The following is a 13682-nucleotide window of genomic DNA, read 5'->3' as shown; positions in this document are numbered from 1 at the left end:
TAAACGGCACATCCTTTTTATACACTGTTCCGATACACTGAAGATGACTGGTCATTCAGACCAACACCCATTTGTAAACATCCTTACAAGTAAACAACAAGGAAAAAACAGCAGGTGCAAGATTAGAAATTGTTTAGAATGTCTTCTCACAGCTTCCCCAGAGCAATGCCTGAGAAAGCCTATCTGACTTAAATTCACACAGACTCTATGCTGCCTGATGCCTAATTTCTCCCTGGCCAGGGTGTCAGCACCCACAAAAAATATTATAAATACAAACACTGAAACCTCTTATATGCCAGGTTGCTTGTTTGTTGGTGAATTGTTATATCTGGTTCACCCAGCCCACAGCAAGTACCTTGAGCCATCTGCACCTGATGCACTTACTGAAGGATTTACAACCTTGTAACTGAACACACAAAAGCTCCAAAACCTTTTACTCTTTTGATACCTCATATATAAAGCTGTTTAATATCTGAACATTCCTGTGAGTACAATAATTTAGGTTACTGCATCATAAAGTCTTGACAGCTTATTGATCTCTAAATACAAGTTCTAAATACACAGTTTTGCTTGCCTATAATGTTGCAGAATATTTTTAGCAAATTTTTTTGGCAAAAAAATATAGGAAAGAAAAAACTAACTAGATTTGCTCAGACAGATAATTTAACTTCTTAGCTACAATGCCATGAAAATAAATTGGTGCCCCTTTTAAATAACAGACTGAAAAAAATGACATTTGCAAATCTTTTTCCAAGCAGTCCTGGGGAAGGACAGAATAAATGTGGGAGATTAACTAAACACATGATGGCTAACTAATAAATGTTGTTTGAGAGAGTTCAGCTTTTGTTAATTTTCCTATTTCATGGACAAAAAGGTGTGGCTTTTATCAGCTTTATTGTAGGTTGTGCAAGTTGAAACTCCTGAACTACAATTTTTTATCTATTCAGCGCTGCCATCTTGTGGCCGGGAGTGCAGTGAGCAGCCGCTCCTTAATGAAAATTAAAGGGGTTAGAGCAGATTAAATAATCACACATTTAAAGTTCTTCATAAATTTTAAAAAAGTCTACAAGAATAATACTTAATTTCTGTGTATTTTATAATCACAAAGATTTTTTCCGTTTATACATATATTTTGCACACTACCACATGAAAGACGAATGCCCACAATAAAAGTCTAGATTAAAAATAGCTATAATGAAATAAAAGTCCATTCCTGCTTTCATTTATCTTGTTTTCAGAATCAAAATATTGTTTTAGAAAATCTGCGTATTGTTTTCTGCATCAATAACGCAGACTAACTCATCTAGTAAAAATTGAATATAACATTATTATAACATAAATAATCCAGTCAAGATTCTCATTTTCTACATAAAAAAGGCTAAGGAATATGTTACTGTAGAAACAGGATTTTAAATCAATGACAAGAAGAGCAGATAGCAATCTGGAAGGCATTTGCAAATGAAATGGTGGTGGGGGGGAACGTGGATACTCAGTATCAGTTCAGACTGCAGTCTAAACCGCTTTTAAATAAAGTGGTAGGTGCTATAGTGGCACATTTAATATAGTGTTTGTATTACCATAGGGCTATGGGATTCCTAGTTCTGTACCAGAATAATACAGAGTTAGACGTAGCATAAACAAAACCAAAATAGACAGATCCTTCCAAAAGAATTAATTGCGTAAGAGAAAACAAGTTAATGCAAACAGACAGAGAAACAGAAGTATCAGATGAGAGAAAACAAAAGCATATAAACAAGGGGGGAACTCAGGAAATACTGCAATACTGGTTAGGACAGTACTGAGCAGACTTGATAGCAGATGTAACCAAAGCAACATAAATTTGTGTATATGGTGGCAAAGTTTTCAGGTGGCATATGTATGCATGTAGTAGAAAATAACCTGTGTCACTCACTACTGTAATCAACAGCATACAAAGAATTGATAAGCATTTACTGGGAAGAAGTTGACTTCTCCATAGGACTATCCTACAAAACTTCCAGAATTTCCATCTGTCCCCCATCTTGTCTCCGCTATCTACAACTGCCGAAAGACAACAATGCCTTGATCAAGCAGGATTTAAAGTAGGTCTGCACATCTTCTGTCATCAAGAAATGCATCAAGACATGACTGAGGTAGCTGAGGACACCATTAATTGGTCACGCTTTGCCAAATGGCAGCTTTCATTGCTGGCTGTCTTGGGCATATCTGCAGAGCAGGTTAATTCACATGATCAACATCTGGGCTTCAGCAGGTAGGAGCAGCCCCAGCACAGAGCTAACACTGAACTGAACTCACTGATGCATAAATCACGTATCCACTCACATAAAGCATTGGTGCATACGTCCAAGTTTTAGTCTTGCTCTTGGCAGGTACATTGTAATTATTTCTTAACAGACTGAATGAGAACCTTTGTTCTTTCGGAAGTGCAGGCAGCACTGTGGGAGTGGCGAGATGACCTTAGCAACACACTCTGTAATGCTCACAGCTGGCTCATCTCAAGGCTCCTGCAATACTCTGTTCTGTGTTTTCAGGTGGTACTTCTCTGGACACCATTGACAAAGAAACTTGATGAACAGGATAGCCAGATTTTAAAGTTTTGTGACTTAAGTAGGAATTGTTATTTCCTAAATACATTTAAATCCAAGAACGATTTTTAAATACCTTACATAAAAGCAGTAACAAATGTTCATGTTGTTCCTCTGAATAACAACTCCCTAGTTGTGCTTCCTCAACTGCAGCCTTCTAGAACAGAGCGTGCAGTATAGTTGAGGACTTGGTACCTAATTAAAGTCTGTGCTAATTGTGAATATTCATAATTTCAGAAAATTAATACATGATTCTCCATGCTGAACACCCCAAATTATTAGTTTTGAATATACCTCCCTTCCTGTATCTATATTTCCAGTTTATAGCAGTTAACTCAGGACTAAACTTCCTCATATAACAGAAATTTAGAAAATATGTACTGGGTAATGTTTGGGTCGTGTATAGATAAGGACGTTTTTCATTAATGGCCATCTAACTTGTTGTATCTGATCTTGTACAATTAATACATTCACACAGCATGGTTCAATAGCATAATTAAATTGTGCCAGCATATATATGAACTTCTAAGAGTTTAACTCACAAACTTGTGGTTAACACTACCACTAAAAAAGAGCCTTCAGTCCTTAAAAAAAGGAGAAAATGCCACAGATACAATCCAACACTTGCAGAAAATAACAGGCACCCAAACCAGGCTCTCCCCCAGCAAACGAAGAGCTTTAAACTAGCAGAATAGAAAAATGAAGGGCTTTAGGGTGAAAATAGAGAAAGTTGAAATAGTGTTTAAAATGTCTGGGAGCTAATAAAAAGAATTTTAAAAGAGAACACAAAAGCTTAATGATAAAGCTGCAAGCACTGGAAATGAAATGAGCAACGGCTTGATTTGAAATCAGGGAAAGCAATTATTTTGACGTGAGTTTTGAGTAGTTTGAAAATTAGGGAATTTTCAGAAATAAATGTCTCTTTTCCGGAAGACTGTTGTCTCCTACCGAGAGCTGCACTATGTGCTCTAAATGAATCCCTTGGTCTTTTTAGCTTTTTTTTAAAGAACGCGTGTGTTGAGCCGGGAGCGCTCCGGGCCCAGCCCCGCTGTCCGGGGCGCTGCGGTGCCGCGGGGCTCCCAGAACGCGCACGTGCGCCCGGGGGACGTGAACACGCCCGACGGCGCGGGCTCCACAGCGACTCTACTCGGCTACTTCCACCCAACAACTTTGTGTCGCCCCTTTCCGCCAAAGTCCCCAAGGGGACGGCGGCTGCTCTGCCGGGGCAGCCGGGACACTGCCCGGGGCGTCCCACACCGGAGCAGGGTGGTGGAAGCTGGGGAAATTCCCTGCTGGGGGCCGGCGGCAGGACGGGGACACTTCCATCTTGTGAGGTAACGGCGACCTCCTCACACGAACCCCGGGAACGCCGCGCCGGGGGAGACCCGTTCCAGCCCCCGTCCAGCCACCTCCCGCCCGCCCCCCGCGACTCCATGTCGGGAAAGCGCGGGACGGGAACGATCCCGCCATGGAGGCGAAGTGACGCGTGCGCGGCGACGACCCGCCGCTGGGAATTGCGGCCGCCCGCGCTCGCCGTACAGTGCGGGCTATACCAAACCCCGCCGCTCTGGCGGGGGTGGGTGCCATCGGAAAGTGACGGAGCACTGGGAGCCGTCGGCTCCGGCTCATTCTGCGACCGGCGGAGAGAGGCCAGCGGGGAGACCCCGAGGGCGGCGGCGCCGCGGGTGAGGCGGCGGCGCGGCGGCGGCAGCACCGAGCGGAGTCGCGGGGCCACGAGCGGCCCCCGGCAGTGGCGGCGCCGGCGGAGGGGCGGGGCGCGAGCGGCTTTGGGTAATGGCAGCGCTGTGAGGACGGAGCGGGGCAGCGACCGCGGCCGAGGGCAGGAGCGAGGGAGGCCGGGCGGGGGTCGCTGACTCGGGCCCCGGGCCGCCAGGTAACGCCCTCGTCCGGCCCGGCCCGGTCCGGCCCGCCCGCCGCGCTGAGGGGAAGGAGCGCCGCGCTGTCGGGGAGGTGGCGGTCCCGACCCCGCCGGGCGTGCGCGGGGGCGATCGGGCCCTGCCTCCCGTCCGGCGCCGGCCCCGCCGCTGCCCCCGCTCCGGGCCCCCGTCCCCCGGCGGTATCCGTGCGGCAGCGCCCGCTCGCTGCCTCCTGCCCCGGGTCCTGCCCTTGCCCCGCGGGGAGGGCGCGGTGCGGCCTCTCAGGCGGGGCCGCTCATTATCCTCTGGCTGCGCCCTCAGCCAGTTTCGCTTTTGTTTTGGTGGAGGGAGAAGGTGGGGAGCGGGGCACGGGGCGGGGGCGGGCAGCGCTGATCGCCTGTTCGACGCGAGTGATCCTGCCTGTGGCTGCGCACCCAGCATGGGCTTGTAATGCTGCTTATCGAGGTGCTTCAATAGGTTGGAAATTTGGGGCGTTCTTTGATGCTGGACAGTATGCTGTGTTTATTTGTGTGAACAAATACATGCAGTGTGATAGTGGCATGTTTTGGAAAGAATGAGGTGATGGAAGCGGCATCCTTCCGTTATCCTGCTGAGTAAATATGTTTCAATAGCATCTGTTTACCTTAGGGTTTATCAAACCGGTATGGCTTCCCACCCCCTGAATAGTCTAAACCTTAGGGTAGATATTCTGCCCTGCTATAGTTCTTACCGAGATCAATACAAGATATTTAATAATCAGAGTTGGTGAGCTTGTGCATTGCTGACACTGGAGCAGAGCATGCCCCAAAGAGCCCATTGTCTTACAGTTAAAGTTACACCATATTGGTTAAAATGTCTTTAAAACACATTTAAATTCATATTTCCATGAAACTTGTAAGAGAATGCCAAATAACAGTTCTCTTAAACTATTTAACTCCAGAATACGTGGATGACCACGTGGATACTTTACACAGTATTAGATTTTAATCATCCTGAACACGGTGTTCCTAAATAATGACATTGGGATGTGCTGTGCAGGGGACTTTTTCTTCACCCTTCCTTCTTCGCCTCAGTTTTGCTTGTGTTTGAAGAAGAGGCACCTTGGGTGTGCCACGTGTGTTTCCAAGACAGTGACTTCTGATGTAGCACAAGTACAGCTTCATTAACACAACACAGGCACTTATTATGATTCTTAATGTCTTTTGTGGACCATGATTATTTTTTCTTGGGGTCAGCTGGAAATGCTCTCATGTTTTCCAGAAAAGGGATATTGGGACTTTTTGAAGATTATCACTTCCCCTCTCCCTTCCTGGAAGTGAGCCGTTGTCTGCCTGTGCTGACGTTCATGTTTCTGTGAAACATACATCAATGTGTTTTTTAGCTTTTTTTTTTTTTTTTTTTTTTTTTTTTTTTTTTTTTTTGTGTAAGCTCCTGCCGACGTACCTGGATTGAATTAATAACCATGTTACGAATATGACAACATTTACAGCAGTTGAGGGGCTTGGTTAGTTAGTCAGGAGGGCAGGTTGTATGCATGCATGCTAACAGTTGCACCTGAATTTATTGCTTTTTTCTTAAACTGAGAAGTGATATATCCTGTAAGACCCGGTAGCGGTTAAGGTAATAAGCTGGTTGCTATATAATTTTTTAGCATGGCATTTGATTCTTTCCCTTACAGAGGTCTGCCTCTTGTGCTCAAAGTCTGTCACTAGCTTTCTACTTTCCCTTCTGACCTTGAAAATGTAGAAAGACAAGAGTCACTTGTCCATCTGTTTGAAATGGAAATAGAAGTATCCTTTCCATTTTTTATTGTAGTCTTGCTCTGTCGTGTTTCTGAGCAGGAACTGGACTTGCTTTGTGTATGGAATGCCACACATCAGGTTCTTTCTAGATCAGGTGCATAGGACAGAGACTAGTGGAAACAAGAGGCCTTCACAGTTGTCTCTTTTTAGAATCACCTTCCTTTTCCCCTGGCTTTATTTAGATAATTTAATGTAGAATGGGGTTTTTTTGCAATAAATCTCTTCCGGTATTTTTGATAGGAAATTAGTAACACAGCTTCTGTATTTTCAAGCTAAGTCTTACTTGAAAGTTCTCACTGTTTGTCCTATTGCATAGTGCAGTAGGCTGCACAACTCTGTATATTGCCCTGTGCTTTCTTTTTCACATCCGTACCAAAGCTTTTGGGTTTTGTGGCTTTTCAAATGTAACATCGAAAATGTCTCATGAAAGCCTGAGGTGAATATAGGCTACAAAGTGACAGGAGACATTTCAAATGCTCTGGTAATAGTTTAGTTTTTTCTTACCCAAATTTTCTTAGATACACTTGAAGCAATCTTGGAATAAAAGTGAACAAATCAACATTTACATGAAAGTTGTTTTCTTCATGTGACACTTTTAAAGGAATAGTTTGGTGAGATAATGAACTTCACAAAGCAGGATACTCTTAGATTAATTGGTGTTATGTTGTAGGCTACTCATGCAATGTTAATGTTCCATTCCAAAGCATTAAAAGTGAGACATTGTGAGCTTCATTTTGGATGGGGTGGGTGTTCTTTGTGTTGCTCTATCATAGTGGTGCAACAGTGTACAAAGTTTAAATAGAAAAATTCAAAGGAAGTGTATATTTTTTTAATGATTGTGCAATGTTGTCTGACATGTTTAATTTTGCTACAGATTAACACTAAAGCCCCACAATGTCCTTGAAACCACGAGTAGTTGACTTCGATGAAACATGGAACAAACTTCTAACAACGATTAAAGCTGTTGTTATGTTGGATTATGTTGAAAGAGCAACGTGGAATGATCGTTTCTCGTATCCTTTAAGTGAAAAATCTGATTTAATGTGTTTGTGTGATGTGTTTAGCACAGAGTAAACCTATGTTACATAACAGTGATCTTGAGCAGCTTGTTGTTAGGCTGTACCTGTTATTAGGACTGTGAATAAGCTGAAAGGGATGGGAAATTCTGCATATTTGGGAAGTATTCTTTGTGGAAATCACTATGATTTTCACATAGAATAAAAAGTAAACTGGTCTCAGTTTTAGTCACTTTTGGTAGCTCTAATACTTAGCTTATGGTGAAGCTGTTCTTACAGGTATTGAGTGTCCCCTGTTCTGACAGTGAGGTTTTCTTGTATGTTTAAGTGTTTGTGTGTAGCAGGGGAAATACCCAAGACAGAGAGGGCACATTTTTAAATTGAGATGTGGGGGATGATGACGTTCTGCGTAAAGATTTCTCCCTCTTTTGCCTTTCTAACTGTACTGATAACTACCATACTAGACATTTCTACAGCAAAGATTTATTGAAAAGCCTTCTTCCTTTCCCTCTGCTCTTAGTGCTTCATTACTCATGACAGTTAAGCTATGTTTAAAAATAACTATTCTTTCTGCATTTGTGTGGTCTTGCTGTTCAAGTCACAGCTGTACATACGTTTTTGTAGTGGAAAGGTTTGTGTTTTACATGTAAAATGGACCTGTAATATTTTACAAGATTTTAAGTTCCAGTTAACTTCTTTTAAAAGAAGTATAGTGTTTGTAACCAGTTATCCTGTGCCCTGTGTCTATATATTCATTAGCCATTACATCATGGTGAATAATCAGAGAATTTCAGGAGGCTTTGAACATGTTCTGCAGAGTTTGGACACAGTTTGGTTTATTTACAAGGGGGAAGAATTGTTTATACTTATTTATTAATTTATTAATTCTCGTGGGTGAAAAAAAAAGCGCCTGAGAAGATCCTTACCCATAAATTTTTACAACATAAGCTTATTCTTTGTGCAGGAGCTTGACTCTGAAGTCTCATCTCATTCTGAACATGTTAATCATTTCTCAGAATTGTTTTCCCACGTGCCTGTGTTTAGAGTGTGTGTATGTGTTTACACATACACATACATGTAGCTCATAGCTTTTGTGGAGACTTTTTGTGATGTAATAATCTTTAAGAGCTCTTTCATTTTAAAATTTTGAAATTAATTTCTTGGGGGCATCACTTACCAGCTTGTACTGAAGTCAAGTTCAAGTGACTTCAGATTTTAAAAATTTTTTGAATTTATTAGGTGGATACTTACATGCCAAAAAGTTGTTCTGCAGTCATTCTTTCTAAGCAGTTCTTGAGGCTTACATAATTCAGTCTTTATCAAGGTTAAGTTCTGTAGCTTAAAACTTTAAACATTTAAACAAGGGCATCTAAAATAAATTTAAATATAAAATAATAGTTGTTGCATGGGATGTTGTATTGATTCCTCTTGTCACACTGTTTTGCTTACAACGTCTTATGTGAAGACCTTGCACACAAGTCTGCTGTTGATCCTCTTTTGGGATTTAGTCCAGTTGATTGAACATCAGAAAAGGATTGCTTATGAATAGCAGACTTAGAAAGCAGTCTTGGAATAATCATTTGGCATGTAGTTCTTAAGACCTTACTTACTATCATCTCTTAATTACATTCCTTGGAAAGTGGCACTATTAGTGCCTGATTTGGCACAGGCATGAGCCTTCTGAATGGCCCAAGGAGTTTGTGTAGCTTCCAGCTTGAATGTTGGTTGTTTAGTACTTCTGCTTCCTGTAACCAAACTTTGTGTTTTAACACAAGCTGCTCAATGAGTATTCAGCAATTTGGTGAAACTGTTAGTTCTATACAGCTGGAATAAAACCTTTTACCAGGTTTTACACATACAGAAGACTAAAGTATTAAGGATATTTATAACCAAAATTGGCATTTAAAAATATGTCATCTTATTCTTTGTTAACTTTTTATTCTCAAATTCAACTCAGTTGAAGTAATGTTTCTAAACATTCTACAGGGATTTTAAGGGAAATATTCTATTAACACTGTTTTTCTTTTGCTTAATCAGCACAATAGAAAGATGGGAAATTATTTGAATTGTTTCAGTAAAACTCATTATTTCATTGATTATGATATCAGTTGATCTTTGTACTGTATAGTCGACAAAGTGATGTGGAAAAAAACTGTAAGATACAGCAAACAGTCACATCTGCATCAGTGTATTCTAAGCTTTCCCTTGAGGCCTCTGAGATCCAGTGGAGTATGGAAGCTGACAGCATTTTAGGGATGAGAAGCTTATATTTCACATACTCCACTGCTAGAACTAATTTTTGCCCCACTATTTCCCCAGAACTTGTTTGTCTTGAAAACAGTGTTTCCTTTGTAACTTATGGTAATTTTATTGTTAAACATGGCTCATCTTTAAATAAACATTTTACCTCACACTTGAAATGCTAGAATGGCAATGAGCTGGGAACCACAATACTGTAAGAGTTAAAGTCTTCTGGAAAAGATCAACTGAAAGACCATATGTCGCTTTATTTAAAATCTGAATCATCCTGAGCCACCTTTGACCTTCAGATTTCCTTTTAAGATTCTCTGCAGAAGGAAGTGTGTATTAACTTGTTTCATTTTCTGGGTAATGAGTGACAGTTTTGTCTATGTTTGAGGCCTTATTGTGAATACATTGTATCACTTTCAAGACTCTGCTGTTAACTGTTCAGTGGTCATGGGAGTGCTTTTTAAGTTAAGGCTTGGTTAGTGAGTGGTAGGTAGTTCATCTGTACTTTGGTAACTGCATTTAACCTAGAACTTTTTTGGACAGGTAGAACATTAGCTCTTCCTGTTGTTGTTTTGGGTTTTCCACCCAATAAGTTACAAATAAGATGAACAGTACCCAGGGGCAGCTGAACTTCAAACAGAATTACTTTAAAAGTACGCAGCATGGCCACCTGCGTTTTTATCATTTTTTTCTCCAAGTTTGTTTTCCCTTCTCTAATGAACTGTTTTGCAAGGACCCTATGATGAACCAGAAAGTTAAACATGTATCTTTAAAAACAAATGGCCAAGAAGGAAGAGTAAATAAAGTTTGTATAGTCATGATTCTTTCTGACTGAGCCCTGAAATCCTCTACAAATTTTGGTTCTTTTACAGAAGATTGATAAATAGAAATTTTCCCAAAGCTCTACATGGGTTTCCTAGAGAAGTCTTAACTAGGTGCTTTTTTAACCCCAAAGACCACATTTGTGAGCTTTTATAACCTTGGATATAGTATTTTCTGGTAGATAGTAATTTTGTTGTTGTTCCTTCTTAGTTTGGAAGGGCTTCAGTTTCCCATTGCTGGGTAATGCCCCTCAAGTAGCAACTACCAAAGCACTTAAGTCACAGAAGGGTTTTGATGTTCTAGTTCTCAATACAGAATGAAGGCCCCTAGGGAGCAGTTTGGCTTCAGCTTCCTCTGGCCTTTCTCACCCTGCAAAACTGCTTGCTGCACTGGAAGAACAGATGGCTTTCACCATTGAAGATAAATTATTGAACAGTAAAGGCTTCTTCCTGATGTTCTAAGGGACAGCAGCACAGGAAAAATGTACTTTAAGTTTATGGAGTAAAATACCAGTGGTGATTACTAATTAATTTCACCTCAGAGATTTTTTGGGGGGGTGTTTTGGTTGTTTTGTTTTGTTTTGTTTTGTTTTGTTTTGGGTTTGTTTTTTTTTTTTTTTTGGTTTTTTTGGGGGGGGTTTTGTTTGTTTGTTTTTTGTTTGGTTTGGTATGGGGTTTTTTGGGTTGTTGGTTGGTTGGTTGGTTGGGTTGGTTTTTTTGTGGTTTTGGGTTTTTTTGTTGAGAGAGTCACAACGTTTTGAATATGGTACTTAAATTTGGATTCTGGATTCAAAATGGATAAAGAAGCAAGTACAAATTGAGCAAGAAACCACAGTTCTGCTACAGTCAGATATATTTCAGTCTCATGGTAGAGATGCCATTTTAATTCTTAAATAGGATTATTAAAACTGAGGAACTTGTTTACAAGATTAATTCAGAAATATTTGTTTGCTGCTTTCATCAAATAAACTGCCATTGCTGTTTTCTTGTGCTGCTGTGGTAAAGACTGCATCTTTCCTCTAAATTTGTGGTAAAGTGCTCTTGTAGTAGAGATCTGTAGATTTTGGTGATTCAGGTAGTGTAGTTGTGGATCTAAAGAGAAAAAAGTCATGTCCCCTTTGCTTTTGAGTAAATTGCGAATATTTCTAATTCAGAGTTTAATTTCTCAAAGATATCTTTGCATGGTGAAGAGGCTTATGGCTTGAATTGTACTGAGGATGCATTTGAATACTCACCATCCTTAGACTGAGAAAGTTTGTTGGGGAGGGGAAAGTGTAAAAACCAATTATTTTTTACAATCTCTTTAATAGAATATTTCATTACTCACTATTTGAGTTTGTTTTGATATTTTATTGGTTATTACTTTACAAGCTGGTGTAGTGCAATGGTAGCTGCTGTTACAAACCAGTTAATGTCGCCTGGTTTGTTTCTTGGGGTTTCCATTTAATGCCTTTTGCTGTTCTGAGGAGAATTCTAATAAAGGTGATCTATATGAATGAAATAACTGTACTCAAGATTAGATTTTGGTTGGGATCTCTGAGATTCCAGTTGTCAGATAAAGGGTTTTTTTCCTAATTAGTTCTACTGCATCAGAATCTTCTTTGTTTTGAATAGAAATTCAATATAAAAAATGAAACATGCATTTGGACGGGCTGTGTGATGAGAGCTTGATTAAGCAGATGACTTCAACTGTCTGTCTTCTACCTCCTTTTGCACAGGCATGTGCTTTTTTAGGGTAGACTAGAGGAAAGCAGATCTTGTGTCTTCCCCTAACTAAGGTGATATACTAAATCATTGATTTCTACCATGGCTGGCTTTATAAAGTGCCTAGGTTTAGTGGTTAAACATAATGTTTTAAAGTAATTTTTGCAGAATTAGTTTATTTCCCACAGTTGTTCATGTGAAGCTTGACCTTGCTTGGCTTTTCTGAAAGAAAAGTTCTCAGTCATAACTTCTCTTCCTCAAGTTACTCTTAAAACTTGATACAATCAAAGGTGTAGCTCTGCAAGATAATTTAGGGACAAAACCACCTTAAGGGTGGCTTAACAGTTTGCTGGTTCCCATTTAAGTCAACAAGTATAACTATTTTTTAACTGTTTTTTATGGCTGTAATCAAAACAGGATTACTGAAATTATAATAATGGTTAAAAAGAATACAAACTTTTTTTTTTTCATCCACACCACCACTGTGATTATTTAATTTTCAGTGTCTCATGAAATTGTTTTACCTGTGGAGGTAAGGGCAAAATGCAGGGACAGTAAGTTGTTTTGGACTCCAGGAGGGAAAACTTGAAGTCAGCTTCAGCATGTGTTTGCTCTGCTCTGTACTTGACTAATTATATTCTTGACCTAATTAGTGCTTCTTTCCATTATATGAGAAGAGTTTCAGTTCATGTTGGCTGCAAATACAGAAGGATGGTGCATGAAAGCTGCTTTTTCACCTTCAGATTACTGTATATTATACATGGCAAATAAAGGGTAGAAGCCACATCAGTGTGGGGCTGTCAGAAGTTTCAAGATCTTCGCTCTAACAATGCCTCAGCATTCACTATTCAAAATTTAATATTGATGCTGTAAACTTGTGTTCTGCACAAGCCAATATTTACACTAATTTCAGAAAATGATCCATTTTATCCTTTTTACTTGCATGTAAAAAAACCCCAAAACCAAAACTGCTTGTGTGGAGAAGAAAGGGTTCTGTAAATCATAAACTTTGATATGTTGATACGTTTTCACACTTTAATACAAACCTTGACTTTGAGTCCAGAGACATTTACGCTTTGTGTGTGGCCTATCCCGAACCTCTTGGAGAGAGACTTTATACTGAGACTAAAATATTTTTGGAGAATCATGTACGCCATTTGCACAAGGTAACCTGTCCAGTTACTGATGTCTATGTAGGTGTTCTTCATCCTTTTTTTTACCTTTTTATAGGTCTTTATGAGACTAAATCACAAATGACAGAGTTGCAGAGACACAACACTTGTATATATGAAATATGTAACATGTCACACAACATGTACACAAATGTAGGCAGGTATTATAGACACCTGTCGTTATGCAACGGAAAAGAAATAATTTTCTTTCTAAGCCATTAGTTATGGTTTATACAATATATTCATTGACTTGAAAACCAAGTTCTTTCTTTTACATTAAATGCTTATAATCAAACAAGTTAGAGAAACATCTTCTTTTTGCAAATGTGTTGTAGCTTCTCATTAGCCTTCTGTTTCAACAGAAAAATATCGACTCCAGTGTGTTGGAAACTGATTGTATGTACTCTCTTAAAAAATAAAACAAAAATCTTCTGAAATATGTGGAAAATAACACA

At 39.9% G+C, this 13682-nt stretch overlaps 1 protein-coding gene across 2 annotated transcripts in view; it reads left to right on the top strand.

Moving 5' to 3' along the window:
- Positions 1-3721: 3721 nt before the first annotated feature.
- Positions 3722-13682, top strand: part of CUL2 (cullin 2) — a 40955-nt gene continuing 30994 nt past the window's right edge. Inside the window, exons 1-3 of one of the 2 annotated variants that reach the window (XM_066200243.1) lie at positions 3722-3919; positions 7139-7277; positions 13119-13221. In XM_066200243.1, the coding sequence (XP_066056340.1) occupies positions 7159-7277; positions 13119-13221 (222 nt within the window). In that variant the 5' untranslated portion in view covers positions 3722-3919; positions 7139-7158. Of the gene's footprint in view, positions 3920-4372; positions 4480-7138; positions 7278-13118; positions 13222-13682 lie in introns of those variants that run through there. The other variant, XM_066200234.1, reaches the window with a different exon arrangement.

Source organism: Chamaea fasciata, unplaced genomic scaffold (assembly GCF_029207755.1).
Source record: "Chamaea fasciata isolate MVZ Bird 193981 ecotype frontalis unplaced genomic scaffold, bChaFas1.0.hap1 SCAF_1, whole genome shotgun sequence".
NCBI lineage: Eukaryota > Metazoa > Chordata > Aves > Passeriformes > Sylviidae > Chamaea > Chamaea fasciata.
The sequence above is the reverse complement of the archived record's forward strand: the minus strand, read 5'-3'. Positions and strand labels throughout refer to the sequence as shown.